This window comes from Anguilla anguilla, chromosome 2 (genome assembly GCF_013347855.1).
Source record: "Anguilla anguilla isolate fAngAng1 chromosome 2, fAngAng1.pri, whole genome shotgun sequence".
Lineage (NCBI taxonomy): Eukaryota > Metazoa > Chordata > Actinopteri > Anguilliformes > Anguillidae > Anguilla > Anguilla anguilla.
This window is the reverse complement of record NC_049202.1, coordinates 64,852,436-64,872,833: the sequence shown is the minus strand read 5'-3', so window position 1 is coordinate 64,872,833 and position 20,398 is coordinate 64,852,436. Positions and strand designations below refer to the sequence as shown.

The 20,398-nt window shown below is 42.4% G+C and overlaps 1 protein-coding gene across 2 annotated transcripts; it reads right to left on the bottom strand.

The window, feature by feature from the left end:
* Positions 1 to 893: 893 nt before the first annotated feature.
* LOC118221935 (GRB2-related adaptor protein 2-like) lies at positions 894 to 20,395 on the bottom strand. 2 transcript variants are annotated; one of them, XM_035407384.1, is made up of 7 exons: positions 20,354 to 20,395; positions 3,656 to 3,781; positions 3,233 to 3,324; positions 2,822 to 2,941; positions 2,216 to 2,387; positions 1,621 to 1,686; positions 894 to 1,242 (listed from the first exon to the last, which is right to left on the bottom strand). In XM_035407384.1, exons 2-7 carry the CDS (start codon positions 3,731 to 3,733, stop codon positions 1,066 to 1,068), a joined length of 705 nt encoding a protein of 234 aa, XP_035263275.1. In that variant the 5' UTR covers positions 3,734 to 3,781; positions 20,354 to 20,395; the 3' UTR covers positions 894 to 1,065. The 2 variants fall into 2 exon arrangements, with proteins under 2 accessions (XP_035263275.1, XP_035263274.1); XM_035407383.1 differs by lacking the exon at positions 20,354 to 20,395 and adding an exon at positions 20,192 to 20,347.
* Positions 20,396 to 20,398: the final 3 nt, after the last annotated feature.

Sequence of the window (20,398 nt, the reverse complement as noted above, 5' to 3'; positions counted from 1 at the left end):
AAATGTATATAATCACTTATGGTTCATGGGCTCTAAAAGTTTGTGAATTTCTTCACTACTGAACTGCCAGTGTGAACAGATCACCATGAGGTCTGTGGTTCAGAGCAGAACCATGTACACATTTGGGGCAGGAGACAATATGCCACATCCTTCAAAAGTTATCGCCATTGTGACCTCACAGATAAACCATGGCGATGGTTGCCCAGATACCAGACACCTCAAAATGGCTTTAATTCCATGGAAGGCCCCAAGCAGGAAACAGAGCTGATAATGTGACAGGCACACCTTAAAGGGCTGAAAGCAGACATCTGCACACAACGGTGACAACAAGGCCCACTGCAATGTGAATTATATGCAATATATGCAATTAAGACAACCAAGATTTTCTCTTAGCGAGCTTTCCGATATTAAAAAGGACATTTTAATACATTTATGTCATTGAGTGCACGATCCCCGCCTGTGCTGCTTGTGTGTTCCTGCTTCTCTTCTTTGTTCAGCCTGCACACTGCACACATGTGATTGGACAGGATCGAGCTCAGTACTTCCCCAGTGTAATCTAGCATGGCTCTGCCACAGCGCTCCTTCAGGCAACTGCCACAAGAAACAACATATTTGAACACTACGTGGCCCTGATTCAGTATGACCACAATGACATACTGCTCTAAACTCTGAAACAAATTTAAGGAAGCCTATATCATTTCTTACACTGACCCATAAAAAATACTTTGCAAGAATCTTAAAAAAACAAAAAAACTTGCTGACAATAAATTACTCAGTGTTAAGGGCAGAGTGGCACCTGAATTCTGGCCCAAAGTCAAAGACTGAACATAAAACAAATTATAAACATAAACAATAAAAAAAAAATCAAAAAAAATCTTACATCAGCCCTTCAGAAAATGAAATGTCTGGCATTTAGAGACGTTGTGCAAGGCTGCTGGGATGCTGAGAGCCCCGCGCATGACTGCGGGCGGGGCAAGTCATGCTCAGCGTGACAGCAGAGTCACAGCCATCTGTCGCTCACGAGGCCGCGGTGGCGGCGGCGGCCCTTCCCGGCCGGAGGCCCAGTCAGACGGGGGCGACGTAGTTGCAGGGGAACAGGCCGCTCCTGCCCCGCAGCTGGCCTCTCCACCAGGACGGGTCTGAGCGGTCCAGGACCTCGATCACGTCCCCCGCGCTGAAGGGCAGCTCGTCCGCCTCCTCAGCGATGAAGTCATACAGCGCTCTGACCTGCAGGACTGGCCTCTGATACACACCCGCACACACACACACACATACACACGCGCGCGCACATGTACATACACACACACACACACACACGCACACACACGCACAAAGATGCACATACACATGCACGCACACACACACACACACAAATTTATAGAAATGTACACACACACACACACAAAGAAACTTGTTGAATGTCACAGTCTTGACTCAAAACAGGAAATTCAAAATTCTTTGTTTAATTTTGTGCATTTCAAGAGCACTACTCTTGAGCATGTGCCCAAACAGATAAGTAAGGCAGGTCACATGTCATATTACTCCTAATGCAGTGGGATCTCCTGGTGACTCCCGACCAATGAGAACTGAAGACTGACGCATGCCATATTCATACTGTACCTGAGCATGCGGCACAGGCTCAGCTGGCCTATGGGGAACGGGGACGGAGCTGTTTTGTTTCTCCACCTGAAAGAAGTGAATTCAGGCACAAACTTGAGCTTAAATGTTACAAGAAGTATGTGCCCTACAGGGGAAATAAGGAAATAACAGGATTTTGCAATACTAAACTACTGTACAATAAGACGCAAAAGCGTAATGCGGGACTGAGAATGTTTAGTGCTATTAGTATTTCACTGAACACATTGAGCCTCATCTCCAGAACATTAGTGCCATTTAACCCTTTGAAGAGTAGGTTTTTTGGAAATTATTATTATTTTTGAATCAGTGTTATAGAACTCCACTGCTTTCAATTATCAGTAGTGACTGTTACATCAGCATTAGAATGTTCAGTGCCGAACATTCTAATACTGGAATTCTACTGCGGGAATTCTTCACTGGAACCGACCGTGATAGAAGAGCAGAACAGCCCTTCATTGTCAGAGGGGGCAGCAGGACTGAGTGCTTCACACTCACTGTGCCGCAGGTGTCCCTGTAGCCTCAGCTGAGTGGCGGGTGTGGCGGGCAGGTGACCTGGCGGTCAGTCGATGAGACCTACCTGTCCCGGCTGCGGCTCGCCGTCGCTGAGGAAGATCTGCGTCTGCTTGGACACCGAGTTGCTCTTGTAGTACTCCACCAGCTTGTTCACGGAGCTGAACCGCTCCGACCACAGGTAATACTGACCCTTGCCGTCCTTCATCACCTTAAAATGCTGCACGTCGGAGTCATGCCTGAGGACACAGAGTTCACAGAGTTAACGCATTCACGCAGGCATTCATGCAGAACATGGGTTCACAGAGTTAACGCATTCATTCAGGCATTTGCAAAAGCATCAGCTTTACTGCCTTCAACTGAGTCCCTAACCCCTAACCACAGACAAGCTCCAGAAAATAGAAGATGCAGAAACTAAGTTGGACACCAGGGGGAGCTGTGAACAAGAGGAAGCCTGAGAATTTTCAGAGCCAGGGGCGTCTGTGATGTCACAGCTTGTTCTGGGAGGATACACAAAACCATTTCCAGCTCTGAACAGTACGATGCGTTCATAATGTCAACAAACGAGGGCTACAACATAATGACAGCCACCCCATTCTAGACTGAGCCAGAAACGGAGATGCGGCAGAGCTGAAGACCGAGTCTGGTTCAGGTTCGACCCCTGGACACTGACCGCACGGAGATGGAGAAATCTCCCGGTGACCTCTGGCTGCCGCGGATCAGGAAGGCCCCCAGCTCCCGAGGGCTCAGGCTCTCCTCCGCCATGCTCCTGCTGGCGTTCTCCTGGTACCAGCTGGACAAGGCATAAAACCGTACGTCTACAGTAGACTCAAAAAAACGTACATGGACAGGCTTCTCTATAGTTAATTATAGCATAACAACACCTACAGGACCCATACACATACGTGCCTCTACAGTACACTCACACTCACTCCTACAGTACATTAACAGGCACATACATGCCAACAGACTTGTACAGTGCATGCACAATCACAAGAACACCCACACACTTCTGTAAATACGCGCATGATGTAAAAACACATGCACTCGAAAGTCCACCTAAGAGGGTGAGAGTTAGTCGGACCTGGGAAATCGCACATTGATGTAGTTTCTAGGGACAAAGCCCTCGTGTCCATGCAGCTCCGCCTTGAACCAGTCATCATTAGTACCCAAAATCTGAGAGAGAGAGAGAGAGAGACAGACAGACAGACACATTAAACAGATTTTATCTTGTCACATTATGGTATGATGAAAGTAGAAACAACAGTAAGACCTGCCCACCACCGTTTCCCCTTCTCGGTGGTGTGATATTCCATAAACCCCACATTAAATGGCCTTCCATGTACATCTAGCAGAGACGGAAACAGCAGGCTAATAAATACCACGCATGTACCACAATGCTTTGCATTCGGCAAACGGTAGTCTGATGTAGTAAGTACCACTGAACATGGTCACACTGCTCATCATTCTGTTTCTACAATCTCTCAAAGGCCTTTGACCGCAGTACCTTGATAACGTCCCCCTTGCGGAAGCTGAGCTCGTCCTCTGCTGTGGCTGTGAAATCAAACTTTCCGGTCGCTTCCATGACGAAGGTAGAGGGACCAGGGCGAAGGATGGGTGGGTGCACAGTCACCTGTGTTTCAGAGAGAGAGAAAGGGAGAGAGAGAGAGTGAAAGAGAGAGAGATACAGAGGGAGGGAGAGAAAGTGAGAATATGAGAGAGAGAGAGAGAGAGAGGGAGGAGAGAAGAAGAGGGAGTGAAATGGGGCCAAGCCTGGGTAAGAGACAGTTTGCTAGCATTTCCTATAGACCAGAGCTGTGTGAGATCAGGAGATAGAATCTTCGGAACATCCTCTGCTACTATTCCATTTCTGCATTATTAGGTTGTGTCCTATTCTGGGTGGATCTGACAGCTGAATTTCCATCCAACTATCCGTTATCTAAACCCGCTTATCCTGGGTCACGAGGGGTGCTGGAGCCTATCCCAGTGTGCATTGGGCGAGAGGTGGGGATACACCCTGGACAGGCCACCAATCTATCGCAGGGCACACACCATTCACTCACACGTTCATACCTACGGGCAATTTAGAGTCTCCAATAAACCTACCTGCATGTCACTGGACTGTGGGAGGAAACCGGAGTACCCAGAGGAAACCCACGCGGACACGAACAGAACATGCAAACTCCACACAGAAAGGCCCAGGCCGGATTCAAACTCAGGACCTTCTTGCCGTGAGGCGACAGTGCTACCCACTGCACCCAACAGCTGAATTTATTTCTGAAATTTATTTCCGTAATTTTTTTTTTTTTGTATATCTTAGTCTGTAGTACTTCTCAATCAAGTCTACAGCTATTGCATTTGCTGTCTCTCTATGGACGACCCTTTCCACTTCCGAAGGACTTCTGCACTTTGATCCCCGATTTCAGCTTTTGTGTTTGCATAAGTCTGGATAAGAGTGCTGGCTAAGTACCAGTAATTAAAGCACAGGAGGAAACCGAAGCAAAATTAAAATATACCGTATACCCACAGTCACACAGACAGAGTCACACAATGGTGAATTCCGTGAAGAAAGGTTGATGTAACCTGCCTCGAGCCTTCACTTGTAAAGAAAGATAATCATTTTGGCTCTATCCATTTTTATTCTGATCAGCCTTTTATACAGTTGCCTGCGTTTGCCTTGCGCCATTATTATTATCTTCACGCAGCAGAAAATGCACTGTGAGGAATCATATCATAGCTCACTGACGATTCGCCACGTCTATTTTTGTAACCTTTTAAAATGGAAATGCATTCAAATGTTTTTTTTTTTTTTTGGCAGGATCTGCATCATCTCTTACAAGACCCCCAAAATGCCCGGGATTGCGCCCTCCTTCTTCCTGACTTGAGGGAGTAATTATACGAACAGAGCAGTGGAAGCCATTTTGGCGCTTGCCGGAATACAAACAGCAATCACAGTTTCTGCCAGAATGCATTCATCTGTCAGACTAAAATTGAATGTGCCTACAGTGGATTTTTTTTTTTAAAGCTTAAATTGAATTGTCATTATTCTCTCCTTCTGTACTTCCCAACCACAGTGAATCAACCGCTCAGACTAACTGAGAACTATTGCCTGCATCGCTGACTGCAACAAGACAGCGGCGAAGGTTGATGACCCTGTTGTAAAATGGCGACACATTTATGGGACTCATCCTGTCAAACATTTGAGGACAGGTCCACCCTCACCTAACGGATTCCCAGCATTCTCGCAGGCCTACACCTGCATTGCCTGTAGAAGGTACTGTACAAGCGAAATGCCCATGGGGTTGAACGTACAGTCCTGAAATTACAGTCACATGACCACAGTCAGACTGCTGCGTTAAACAATCATAACAACAAGCACAACGGCAAATCTGTGGAAGGCGTGGCAGCGCAAACACACAGAGTGAAAAAAGGGAAACGCGGTGCCTGCGAGTGACCGAAATGATCTCTTTCGGCTTTCGATTTCTTTTCACCTGGACGGAAACTGGGAAATGTTTTGGTCCCCAAACATTACCCTCTGGACGATTTTTTAAAGGCTTGAATCAGAGTCCATACCTAGCCTAGGTACAGTTTCAGTGAGTCCTCTCGCAGACAGCCCCCTCCTGGCCTCTTCCTGCTGAGCCCTGCTGTCCTTCCATCAGCACGACACCAGGGGGCGCTCCAGAGAGGAGCCCGGCTGCGTTCGACACGCTCAACCACTGAATCAGCTGCCAGTGCCTGAAAGCACTTAAATCACCCAAGCCACACAGGCCACAGTGGATAACATTTTAAAAGAATTTCTCTTACTGCAAGTACCTCATCTCCTGTCCGTTTAGCCTCTGGGACACACTCAGGGAACTGGCAACGCAAATCTGACCTAGAAACCCACTGTGATCTTTCTGCTAATTAACATCACTTCCATACATTGAATGAGTTGAATTAATATGATATTAATAAGATAATGCTGAAGACATTTGCGAAGAGCACAGCTTTGGTGACTTTGCTTTGTCATTTGGTGAACTGAAAAGCAAACAATTTCTTCATTCTAAACCTGCACGAGAGCACAGGATGAACACATAACAATGTCATTAATGTGTGACTCATCGTTTACAGCAGACAGGGCAATGACCCGCAATTGCGCAATTAATGAGCTTCTCCATCACTAGGACAGGCAGCAGTAACTCAAGAGCACGCTGGATACCCACCACCGTAGTTAACATGTAAGAACACCATATATGGCTAGGTCAAACGAACGTTTATGAATGTTTAGAGTCACTGTAACTCTGTGTATGTTTCTAAGCTGCACTTTATGCGTGATTCTGTTGGCAAACAGCGGCTCTGTTTGCGCAGCCAAATGCTCGGGGTAAGTCTAGGCTCTGGCGAAGTAGGGCGCGTTCGTAATTTCGTGACTCGAGGCGTTAGTGCAACTGAAACGGAGCTGCAAGAGACAGGTTTGATAAAAATGAATTCTGGGGGGGGGGGGGGGGGGTTGTTTGGCTGCATTGCTGCCATTCATACCACGTCATTTCTTTCACTTTTAAAAAAAAAAGCGTTGAAGTCACAGCAGGCTGCTAATTTTATTGTGACAGAAGAACAAGTCCCTCACAAGCCTCTCTAAGATCCATTGCTTGTGAGATTAAAATAAAACGTGAGACTATACAAAATATTTTAATATTTATTTTCCCCCTCAAAACAAAATATATTTCCCATTTATATGCCAATATTAAAAACTGTAATAATAATAATAATAATAATAATAAAAATAATACCAGAAGGCCTGAGCCGACCACATCATAGTCGGCCAGACCCCTATCCAGAGGCCAAGCCCCGGTAGTCATGGTTGGAGTCACGTAAAAACAGAACACAGACTACTCTGTGGCTGGCACATATTGTTTCTGTTGTTGTTTCGCTGTAAAATGTCACATCGCTGTAAAGACGTAAGAGAGAAGAAGAGGAAAGAACGATCTGTAAGTGCTTAGTTCCGCAACGGAGGGAGGGAGTTCAACACAAAGCAGACAGACGATGCACTGCTCCATCGCACCAGTATGTGAGCAGCCTACCATATTTGCTTCTGCATGCCTTTTGTGTTTTGCTTAATTGATCTTTGCTAGAAAGAACAGTGAAATTCTGTAACACAAGCACGCACATTCACATGCACGCACACTCAAATACCCCTTCCTTATACTATGACTAGTGCTTCAATACTGTTTGCATGAGACACAGGCATCTGGTGAGAACGGGAAAGTGGCAACACTGAAATGCGAGGAATGGTATTTCTGAAGGGGACTCAGGAGAGGGATCTTGGCTGCGTCGAGCCTGTCATGAAACACCGATAAGATCACGTTCCATTCAGCACTGCGTACACCTGCAAATACAACCCAGGCAAAGAGGGTGCCACTCTGGCCCCTCTGATACAGGGAAGGATCACATGTGCATCATGCAATCTCCCCGACCAACCACTCTCCCTGCTCCCGGAATTTCAACTTAGACATCGACTACGGCCTGTACAATGATACAGCATTATAGCACTCTGCTTGGTTCTCCGATGGGGCAATGATGTTAACGTGGGTCCCATCAACGGCACCTCCACACAGTGGAAATCCCCAGTACCTGAACCCTTCTATACATTGTGTACATTTCCTTAAATTCCCCCTCACTAGGTGTTGTAATCCAATGTGGTGGCATGTGTTTTCTAAAGGCACCGGTGACCTGGTGTGTGGATTGCACTGCACAAGCAGTAGACACTCGCCAACTCCAAACAAATGTGCCAGGGAGCGGTGTTCAAGGTCGCTAGCCGGTCGCGAGGAGCGAATTTGCGACACGCTGTTCAACAATTACTGGCAGTCTGAGCCTAGAACTAGAACGGTAGGGCAAGCAGCTTTCAGGTCCTATGCACGCTGCCTCTGAAATGACTGGCCAGCTGAACTCAGAAAGAGTGAAACACCAAAGGCCTTCAAGAAAAAAAAAAAGGAACACATTTCTTTTCAGTGCCGCTTTTGATTGATTAATTGGTTTTATTTTTATTTTATGGTGTTCAGTGCTACTTCCTTCATTGAATGATTTTTTTTGTGGTTGCCAGTTTTTTAATCTGTTGTATCTGGACAGCTTGTGCAAAGCACATTGAGTTGCTTCCTGTATGAAATGTGCTATATAAATTGCATTTGATTTGATTTGATATGATACGTGATCTGTCAGGTGATAAAGGGCCTGAGTGTATCACACAAGTGATGGAAAGCCATCTTTCTGATTGGGGAGAAGCCATTCGGTGTCGCTCTAATTCCCACACATCCGCTCCCAGCACACGGAAGACCACGGCTGCATCCACACACTCCTGGGATTTGAAAACAAGAAAATACTGACTCAACTTTTATTTAATATTTTATTAAGTACCTCAGTTTGTGCTACAAAGCAATGGATTGCATGCATTGTATGGCTCTCAATAGACTTTTAAACTTAATCCTCACTCACAAAACCCTTCATAAATTATTCTTTTATACTTTTGTTCTTCATAAAATTTCCTACGAAAATTCTAAATGGGATTCACGAAACATGCACAGACTTTATATATTTTTTGCATATCCAAGGTAAATCGGCTGACAAATGGCAATTGTTTAAATGTTAGATGTGCGCGCCTGTTCCTGTTGAGTAAGGGAACGCCCCAGCAGTCCCATGAAAGGCAAGCAGACTTCAGGGCTGTATGCAAACATAAGCAAACATATCTGCGCAGTTTCTCTCTCCCCGAGGCATGATCAGTCCAGCAATCAAAAGCAGTAAATGCGCCATTGCTGGGTTTGGCTGCGTGCTTGTGGGTCGCTTAGCCTATATAATTATCAGTCATAATCCTCAATCACCATTATCATATAAACACAGTGATTTACATGTGTTTCCAATAAGGTTTTTATTGTAAAGTAAAATGAAGATGAAAACTAGTTGTGAAAAGACATGATCATAGAATTAGAAAAAAACGCTTTTTTTAATATGAAAAACTAAACCAAAACTAGCAACCATGCTCTTAATGCTAACTAGCCTACAACTAAATTAAAATTTAAATCAAAATTTTAAACTAAAGAAAAATAAGGGTGGGTTGAAACTTGAGGGTAGTCAAATAGATTACATAAAATAAATAGCCTAATATCAATAATTCAATATTATTACAATATTAATATAAGTGTACAACTGATAAACATTTTGTTGTTAATGAGGTACGTAACAACTTAAAATATATAAAAAATAAAGCATTCTAAAGCATCTTCTGCTTAGATACCTTTATGTGTGCTTCAAAACACACACACACATATTTATCATGCTAAAGAACAAATTCAGGCAAGCAAAAAAAATTACAAATGGCAAATTGTTCATAAGCAAGGATAACAATCAAATCTGATCGTACGTGTGTTCCATGAATGAGGCCCAGCATGTTTACTGGTATTCAATAGAGCTAGGGTTAGGTCCATTCTATGTATTTGATCATGAATTTTCACAGTGACAATGCCCACCCATAAAAAAATGTGTGTGAAATGAATACAGTGTGTGTGTGGTTTTACAAAACCATTTTAAAAAATCTAATCCGGAAACCTGCCAGCAGCAGGTCTAGTGAAGAGCTGACCTTGCAGATGCATGTGAATGATAATTTACTGCAAGTGTATCAGCCAATGCACCTCTCATTGCGTCTTCTCAGAAACTTCATAATGCAAGCAAGCTCTCATTCGATGCATCTGCAGCATGACACGCGAGAAACACAGGCGCACGGGTTGTTCATTATTTTGGCAAATTTGGTAGTGACACCAAAAAAAAAAAAAAAAAACATAGCCAAAAACAAAAAGTGCGCATTGTCTTAGGTTTTTACTTCTCATGTCAAGCTGATAAGCCACACATAAAAACACACAGTCGAATTCGGCGTGTTCCTCTCCAAACACTGTTGCTTGGTGATGGCAGTACACAGCTGCTGGTAGTACTCATGATGTCAGTGAAAGTGTTACACAAATGTAGCGTGGTTTGGGTCAACAGTAACACAGTGTGGAAGCAGACCAGCAGGGGCAGGGGGCGGGGTGGGGGCGTGCAGTCGAATTTCGGACTCGAGCCAAACGAGCCAAGTGTGAAAACACCTGGGAGGCGTAAGTCGCGGCCACAGAGAGGCACAAAGGCTCGCGTGCCGCGCAGAGAGCAGAGCGCAAGGCTGCACTTTTTGCAAGGGCCACCGCCGCTCTTTTGCAGGGCCGCCGCCGCTCCCTCCAAAACGCCGACGGGCGCAGACGGTTTCGGGAGATGACGCGTTTCGGGGCATGCAGAGGAACGGCGGTATCTGGTGCACTTGTGCATTCCGCCGTTTGCCGCGCACACTCGGCAAAATGCGCGGCCGTTTCGCTTTCTTCTCTGGATCTACATCACACGCGCACACCCACCCGCCTACACACACACACACACACACACACACCTGTGACCTTGATTCTCCACACTCCAACACTAGCTACTTTCTCTTACACTAGTGTTCACAATACGCTTTCATCTTTCCAACCGTAAGAGATAATAATCTATCTGCTCCTCGTATCTTGAAATTAGTTTGATGTTTTTAGAGGTAAAAGTCAATATGGTTTTGACAGAACTCTCTCAAAGAAAGCAGTAGAACAACCAACAACCATTCATTTTGCAGGCCTCGTGTAGCAAGAGTGACTTGCAATAAATGCATTCATCTGAATTATATGAGCACTCGTGCCAGACCTGGTGTCAAGTGAAAATGTACACATGAGCTCATTAAACATCTTTAATAGCCCAACCAAACACTTACCCTGGGTTTTATGGGATAAGTCCTTGTAGCACATCCCTCGGTGTAAATTAATCAAACACAAAGAGGACAAATAAAGGTGAGAGACACCACAGAATTCATCCTTGCCAAAACTACAGTATGATATAGTTATAATTCCTCACCTTTTGAGCACACCTTTTCTATACAAACATAAGGAGTATTACCTGATCATATTACTGTACATGATAAACAATTTCATAATCCCAAACTTGTTCTGGTGTTTTTCTCACATAGTGTTGGGCTGTTTTTGCACCAGACTCTGAACCAAACATTTTGGGAGCAAAGGGAACATTTTGGAATGCTGGTCAACATGTCGTTGCATGCGTCACATCAGTGAGCGTGCTCTGTAACCAGCAAACACACGCATTTCAAGGCCTTTAATGTTTGCACAGCTATATTAATGGTTCTTCTTCTGAATTCTTCCATTACCCGCCTTTAAGTCACATGCAGTCATTCTCAGTATAAACTTTTATCTCCAAAACTGAATCTTTGAATTAACTTTGTCTGTCATCAAACTGGATTCTCATACAAGCTGGCAACCAGGAAAAATGTTTAAGCCTACAGTTAAGCTACAGTTAGCTACATGCACTTAAAAAAATAAGACTACCAACAAAATGAGAACTATGTTTAGAAGCTCACACTCTGGCTATTTTACAAGCTCATATTTTAGCTTACAGGGCTTATAGGATGGTTTCATTGTATCCAACTGCAGGTGTTCCGACTGCACACCATTAACAAATCAGATCTGATTTTTTCCTGCATTGAAATGTCTTAGGCGGGCCATCTAAGGGTCCTTTCAAACTACAAAAGCTGCCTATAGGGGGAATCACACAAAAAAAACCCTGTAAAACGATAAGTAATGGTCCATGAATTTATCGGTACAATTTCATTGAGAATCATACTACATTTCAAGTTTTTAAAGCCTTCAAGTTTACATGCAATATTAAAGACACTGAATGAACTACAGCAGAATCTGCTTAATTGCACAAAAGAATGAGAGTCCCAACGACCGTGCATGCCACTCAGGCGACCGCTACTCACGTGACTTGGAACATAAACCGCCATTTACTTCTGCCACTTCTATCACGCGTTTCAATTTTCACAGCCAACATCTCAATGCATTGCGGGGGTCTCTTGAAGACCAGAGTTGTACATTTCCAACGTAGCGGAGGATATGCGATGTGTCTGATGCACGATTATTGCGCTAGGGAAATGCAACAGGGAGACGACGCGTCGAGTTGATGACGGCAGCAAAGCCGGACCGACCGCAGTCACTGTCACACGAAGTCAGCACCTAAGCCCTACTCTGAGCCAGCGTTCGCCAGGATTCGAGTCAGGACAGGATTAATCGGATTGAGAGTTGGAAATTTATTGAGTTTGAAAGAATTATTCAATCGTTTGATACTTCGTAATACATTTTTGTGATATTTCGTGTAATTTTGTGCTTTTCCGCACATATTAAGAGTCTTTAGGATGATTGAGGTCTTTAGCATGATTCAGTGTCTGAGTGGTGTGGCGCATATCTATCAACACGTTCAAACCACAAACATGTAAAAACGTTTGATCGTCTTCTTTTCAGATATCCACAGCCGCACTGCAGTATTTACCAGCGCCAAATCACCGGCAGGCTTCCAACAATGATAATGTTTAGGCCTGAACTGAAATAGAATCCTGTCAACAAACTCCACAGCACATTTCACACTCTGCACTGCCAGCACCCAGCCTGCAGTTCCTGAGACAAGGCTTCTTAGGCCAATAAATGCAGAGGAAACACTGTCATCTCGCCACAGCACAGGAAGCCCGTTACGGCCACAATCTTCTGGCCCTGCTTACATTATCTTCTGTCACTACTTCAGCTTTTCTCTTTTTTTAAACCTTGCAGCCTCAGCCACATTGAGTGTTAACATCTCTGACCTCATCTCTTAAAGGGACAAACATTTTTTTGCACTGAACTCAGTAGCTGGCTACCAGTGTTTTATGAGTCAGCATTTATCAGTGTGAATGTCCCTTCACTCCTCCAGATAAATGTTTAGAGCTTTCCTTTCGCAACGATGCCTCTGGAGAGGCCTTTAGATGTCCAACATACCGTATGCCTATCCGTCAGAAGCAGGGGACAGAATCAGCTCCAGTGTGAGGATAAGGGGACAGAATTAGCTCCAATATGAGAATCAGTGAACACAATCAGCTCCCGTGTGAGAATCAGTGAACAGAATCAGCTCCAGTGTGAAAATCAGTGAACAGAATCAGCTCCAGTGTGAGAATCATGGGACATAATCAACTCCAGTGTGAGAATCAGTGAACAGAATCAGCTCCAGTGTGAGAATCATGGGACATAATCAACTCCAGTGTGAGAATAATTGAACAGAATCAGCTCCAGTGTGAGAATCATGGGACATAATCAACTCCAGTGAGGGAATCATTGAACAGAATCAGCTCCAGTGTGTTGTCACCTCTAGCAGGGGTCACATAATGTCATTCGTATAGATTCAGTTCCTTTTCCTTGTATTGTCTTGGTGAGATGCGGTAATAAAGAAACCTTATAAAAAAACAGGAGAACAGGAAAATAAGGGAATAAAGAAGAGGTAGAATAGACCAAGGCTGAAACCGCAAAACCAACAAGTGAGGTAGCATAGATAAATGCACTGTCAGTCAAACCTTAGCAATGAATTAGTGGTCAGCCAATCGCATTAGCACATCTGCCGGTGAAAAGTGAAAGCCAGCCGTGGTGATCGGTTAATTTCTAGGTATAAAACCACATTTTAAAAATTCAAAAGAAAGCACTGAAAAAATGCCCACCAGCAAGCTATAATCATTTACTATTCATGCAGTATGCGGTGATACAAAGCCAGTGACCTTCTGGGAATTACAGTTGATTTCTAACAGAGAAGCTTTAAAGGTCCAGGAATCTGAAAACTGTGAATTATTTGTTGATGTGCTGTTTTAATACTTTTTTGCTTCCACTGATGACCCAAGAATATTTAAAATGATTCTTGGAAAAAAAAAAAAAAAAAAAAAAAACAGATAAGTCTGTGCCAAGATTGGCTTGCTTTCCCCCTTGGCTTAAGGCCAGGTTTTCAGTGTGCGTGGGTAACTGGGTACAATGTACGTCACCAAAATGCTGCGACTGGTGAAATCCTTTCTACCTGTATTCTGTAAATGATGCTCTTGCCACTTTTGTGTGGGTAATCTAAGTTGAAAATACCCAAGCACTGTGCCTTCTCTGGATGCAGAAAAATCAATATGGTTTTTTTTCTTTTCCAAAAAATGAACAGACCCACAAGAAATGGGTTTAATTTCTGGAGGCCCACAGGCGCTGTACTATTACAATAACCTCGTCTGTTAATATTTGTAGTGGCCATTTTCACGAGGAGAACTTCACCACTTACTAACAAAAACAAGTTGGCTTTGATAAAAAGCTAGTGCTGGTACACAGTGCAGAGCTTTCCCTCCCTCCTTTTCAACTGTTGCTGCTAGTGACGCTCCCGGTGGTCACAGACGATCAGCGATGGATCGGCAAGTAGCCCTTCCGTCAGCGAGTGACATATAAATGGCTTTCACGCTTGGATATGAGGAATTAAAGCCTTTCTTTATTCGGGAGTAATGCCTGGAGTTTGATTCTGCAGTTGAGTCTAATGTTAGTGGGCAGTATTACACACGAACGATCTGTAGGTTTAACTATACGACAGTAAAGCCTAGCTGATGTTGCTTTGTTTCGTGCTGTCGGATAGTCTAATGTTTCTGCATTGGACAACCTGCTCTAACCTAGCGACGACAATTGGTTTACGTACGACACATCTTATGAATGTGAATATTAATGAACGAAGGATACACGCCCACCCTGTCCTTCTCTGCTGAGCAGGTAACGATAATCAAATATTACAATCTAATGTGTGTTTGTCATTGTGTAAAAGCCTGAAAGAAACATTAAGAAGGCAATCAATTGTCATTTCTGGGGAATATAATCACAATTTGAATCCAGTTTCCTGGAACTTTTATATTGACCCAGAGAAAAATCAGAAGGAACAGATAAAATAAAAAACAGTAAAATTTTCCAAATGTTCTACCTGTGTCCAAACATCCAGAAAACACTGGAATTGCTGTTGTTGTCTGAGAGAACTAAAAGAACAGGTCACTTGTTCTCATGCTGGGTTTTCAGAAGTGAAAAATAAATTAATAAAAAAGAATTCACAGATCATGAGAAGAAGGAAACATGATGGCTTACTGAAGATAAATACAAGCTTATGCACAGCAGAATGGTGGCGAAAGCACTAGTTAAGAAGACACTCCACACCTGAAATTATTACAACAATTAGCCTACAAAGCAAAGGAAGAAGCAGATTAATTATTTGCTCTTTATCCAACCCACTGCAGACTGAGAGAAGCTAATATGAACCGGACCGGATCTTTTAACATTCTCTTTGATTCAACCCCCCTGATTGGCTAAAGAAAATCAAAGAGATATGCTATGCACTATGCAGTCTGATCTTAAGGCATCAGAGACATTATAAGTGTTCCAGCAACCCTACTCCGCAGATATTGATATGAAAAATTATATTTCAAATACTAGGACGTGAAACATTGCCTTCTCTGCTGTGAAGCACACTGACTACCCACTGGCTGGGCTGGGAAATTGAGGTTGAGAAACATGACTAGGTTAACCCCAATATACTGTAGCTCAGGTTTTACCTGGAGTCTAACTACACCCTAGTTGGCAATATGACAGTAATGGAGGCTATTCAACTGTCCAGTACATTCAAGCAGGTTTTAGCATCATTTCTCAATTTGCCAGTTTGCTCAAATCTTGGTCTAGCTTGCTTAAAGTATTTTTTTAGTTCAACAGTTGTGTTAAAGCCTGAGCTGATTATTAGCCGGATAAATTATTCATTTTCATTTTTGTACATAAACACACTTCTCTTTGTTTACTGGTCAATGTACCAAAAAGCAAAAGTGCAGAACTTTCACTGCACTTAGAAGCGTTACATTGGAAAGAAAAAAAAAAACAACAACCGTAGGGTTGGTAACACACTAAGGTCAAAGAGTAGAAAGGACAACCATAAATTTAAAGTTCATCACTATCTTAACAGGCCGTATACATACTCTGATAACAGGAATCTAATTTACAGGATCCGGACAAGACTTTTCATTTTTGGACCATGTTCGTAAAAGAAGACCATGAAGCAGAAAACTAACTGCCATGTGTAAAGTATGTAACAGCCATTCATAAGAGGATGGATACTTAAATTTCCAGTATGTTGAATGCAAGCTTTCTAAGACTTTTGTCATAAATGCAGCAGCTGAGCACACAAATCAATGAGCTACAGCTTACGCCACTCAAATGAATCCAAATGTGACATGTACAGAAAAAGACCACTTCCTGTTCATATGGCTTACTTCATCTACAGGGCCTTTCCAAAAACATCAACAACAACAACAATCAAGGAAAAACAAAAAAGCATACTGTAGGCCTATATGTTTAGGTGACGCAAGGATGTGGATATTCATTTGGGAAAAAAATCAACTTAACAATGAATTATAAACATTTGCCATTTGCACAGTAATAATGCAGGAACTTACACGCTCATTTACCCCCAACACAAAACCGTAATCCACATGTTGTTTAAGTGCGTGCATACATTAACAATTTAATTTTAATTTACATTCATGCTGTTACTTCCCAGATAATATAAACAGCATTGACATATTTACTGACGTATTTACTGACCATACATGCGGTGACTTTCCACAGAAACGGTCTGAACCCTACAATTGAAATAAGAGTGGTGGTTGCAGAACGTAAGCCTAAGCCTAAAGTTATCATTTGAGATGAGAGAACAAGGAAGTAACAAATTCCCATACAGAGCAGAAACGTCTTTTTAAAATAACCTCGTTTCACAAAAGCATGCCGGGTGGAGATATATAGAACCCAACCTCCGCGATGCTGTGAGTATGTGCTGCAGTGTGCCGTGTGTGGCTTTCACACCATTTCTTTCAAATACATTCTGGTCAGTATTTTAACCCTTCCAGCTTAAACCCTTACCAGCCTGATTCAACATGAGTCACTGAAACGCTTTAGCCAGATTCATCCAACATGCGTCCCTAACCTTTGACCCACAATTAAAAGCTAGTGTCAGTTTTTTCCTTTTTCTTCAAAAACACGATTACGCTGTCTAATCATACCATCTAAAAAAAAGTTGACTGATCCCCAGCCTAAAACTGTCCTGCAATAGAAGCAATCAACAGCATAAGTATCACCATGAAAAATCAAGCCACACTGGTGAACGACAACATTGAAACAACTAGCCTACGGCTTGGATTAATTCAGTTTTGTCCCTTAGCACTCAATATAATAAAAAGTGTTTTTCCCCACATTTTCCAGCAAGCAATCTGATCATAAAAAATTGTGTTTGCTGTTACAAAATGTAACAGCTGAATTTTTAAAACCCTCCTGTTGTCTTCAGGGTCAAAAATGACCCTATCCTGAGTTTATCAGCAGTGAAAACCCCTGAAATTTAAAATATTCAAATTTTATTAAATATTAATATATTCATAAAAGAGACACACCATCACGGTACAAATACTGTCTCATGAGTCTTTTTTAACCCTGCAGTTATAAAATCAGAAGTCATAATCAAAGTTGAGTGTATACAGCAAAAAAATCAATTCTGATGTTCTGCAGTAAAAACAAGTGGCGTAGACTGAGGAAATTCAGTATATCTGGACTGTGAATTAGAAAAAAGATTTATTCACCAATTTATTGATTTATTGACCGGTTGCTTCTATATGAGTATGACAAATATTTATTTAGGGTTTAAAATTCAATGAAGAGGCTTTATCACGGTGGGTCTGGCATGGGTGGGTCACTTTTGACCCTGTAGTCACGGGGTGCATAATATGAAGACAGAACGAGGACTAATAGGTTAAAGCCAGGATTTATTATATCCAATCCTGTATTTCCCACCTGCGTCTAGAGGTAGATGTGCATACATGCAATGTCTAAAACACTGCATTTGGATATAGTTTCTGGACTGAAAGGAGTGTATTCCCCCTCAGATAATGCTGAGGGGGAATACACACCTTTAAATATTGAAAGTCAACAGTAATATAAAAGGTCAACAGTGAGTTTTGGGCATCGCTGCTACAGGGGTAAAGCTTGGAATACAACTACTGAGACCATGACCTCGCTTCAGTCTCCATTTGTCACCTTAACTGACCAACAAATAAATGCAATGTCTTCCTCACAAACACAGCTCTAACAAATAGGCTAAACGAAAAAAAAACAACAACACAAAAACAAATGACACTCACAGAGCTCTGTGGAGAAAACAATACAATATGTGCACAAGTAAACTCCCATATGAAGGGATCTACTGAATTATCCTAGGCCTTCATTTAAATATTAACGACAATTTGACTTTCTCATGAGTGCAGCATGCTAAAAACAAGTCCACACCTGCACTCTCGTGCAAGCTAGCAAGGACTACTGGACCTCCCCAGCTGCATGTGATTGATATTAGCCAATGATTCAAGCGTTTTATCTAATCTCAGCTTCCTTGTGCGCCTGAATTACGAGCACTGTACTAAATCACCCCAAGGGCTATACTGTCGGTAACTATACTGAGGCAGCCTACAATCTGTTCCCTTTTCATTGTATTTCACACGGGCTAATGCTGAAATATTTCCAATGATTAATTAGACAAATTTGTCTTTTTAAATTTTATTTCATCTAGCCTTGCCCAATGTTCATGTTATGGCAACGTTCATTTTGAAAAATAACATTTCTTCATGCCGTTACCACTAAAATCATATATTTTGGTGATCAATAAATAACACATGATACACTAAATAAGCCTTTTCAAAATGTGGCATTGAATGAATTCATTTTTTCACATTCCCATTTGGGAATTTCCTTAGCTGCCATGTTTAATTCATTTTTTCCAGTGAACCCAACTTTTCATGTCGAATGTGACATCTCAAATCACATCATTATTCCTAATTATAACTCAGAAATAGCTTCTACAGGACCCAGTCATCCCCTTTTATAAACCAGCTGCCTGATCACCAGACCTGTTTCTTGGCTAAATTCTTTAGATGGGACACATACAATTAAGTATACAGCAGGCAGACCATGGACGTTGCCTCTTAAATACACTTTGTTAAGTCACAGGGCAAATTAATTATGTCCTTTTTCGCTTTAACACTGAGGTAGGGAATAAACAGGTGCAGTTCATCAACCGAAAAGGTTGAAATAAGCTAACTTGCTCCTCAAAAAATCTTATTTAGGCTTTAAAGTCACTATCTAAGGGCCTATGACCCTCAGCCTAAAGTCACTATCAAAAGGGGTTTGAACGTCATCCTGAAGTCACAATTTAAGGGGTATGGATATGATCATCGTCCTAAACTCCCCCCCAACCCCCCCCCCCCCCCCCCCCCAAGGATCTGTTAGACCGACAACATTTGTAATCCCAGCTCTGCTGAAGCCTGCTCACCTTTGATTTAAGTGTAGGCTACTTCATGCATTGCAGGAAACAATGCCCCAAATCTGTAGTTGTGTTAAAGCTATATAGATGAACTTAAATAAATAATTAATAAACAAAACAAAAAGGTGCTGAAGGCTAAAACGTTTTATAAATGCGCTACTTCTCTAAACTTCATATTACAACAAGAAATATTTCACTGCATTACTGTCTAGTGGCAACGTTGAAAAAGAGATTAAAAACGTTCAAGTCATAATACAGGTTCACGGCATTGCCGAATTTATATTTGAATTCAGCTGTGTATCTATCGCGCAAATATAGAGGTAGACTACTAATGCCCATTAATTAATACGAAACTTGATGAAAATAGCCCAGTCATTTATTTCTCAGTAAAATTATGAATGGATGCTATCATGGGCTGGCGGAAATACCCTACTCTGTTGGAATTTAACGGACAGTTCTGTCTAGTAGTTATCTGCCTAGAGACCGCAGCTAAATAATCTTGAATATGAAAATAGGCCTACTTGCGTTTAGCTCTTTGAACTAAGCACGAGCATATCTAGACAAAAAAAGTTGTACCCGTTTATCCTTAAACACAAAATAATAGACTGCATAACATCACCCTGCCAAATAAAAAGAGGCGATCGCAGTAAACTATGATACCAGTTAATCATTCTTACACATAGCCCACACGGCCGTATCCAGTCTGTAAAAATGACATATCGCTAATATAAATAGGCTACAATTAAAATTTAAAAATCGAACTTACTTATATGGTTCGTATGCACAGCTCTGGGTCCAAGCCAGAAATTGGTCTTCGTATACACTGCCGCAGCAATATGAGTAGGCGATGCCTACGCAGGAAAGTTCATAGGCAAAGACAACAGCACAGTCGAATACAGAGTACAGTTACCAAATTCAACGCGGTTACCTTTTCATCTGTCGTCTTTGCAGCTCGTCTGAGTTTGCGAGCTGG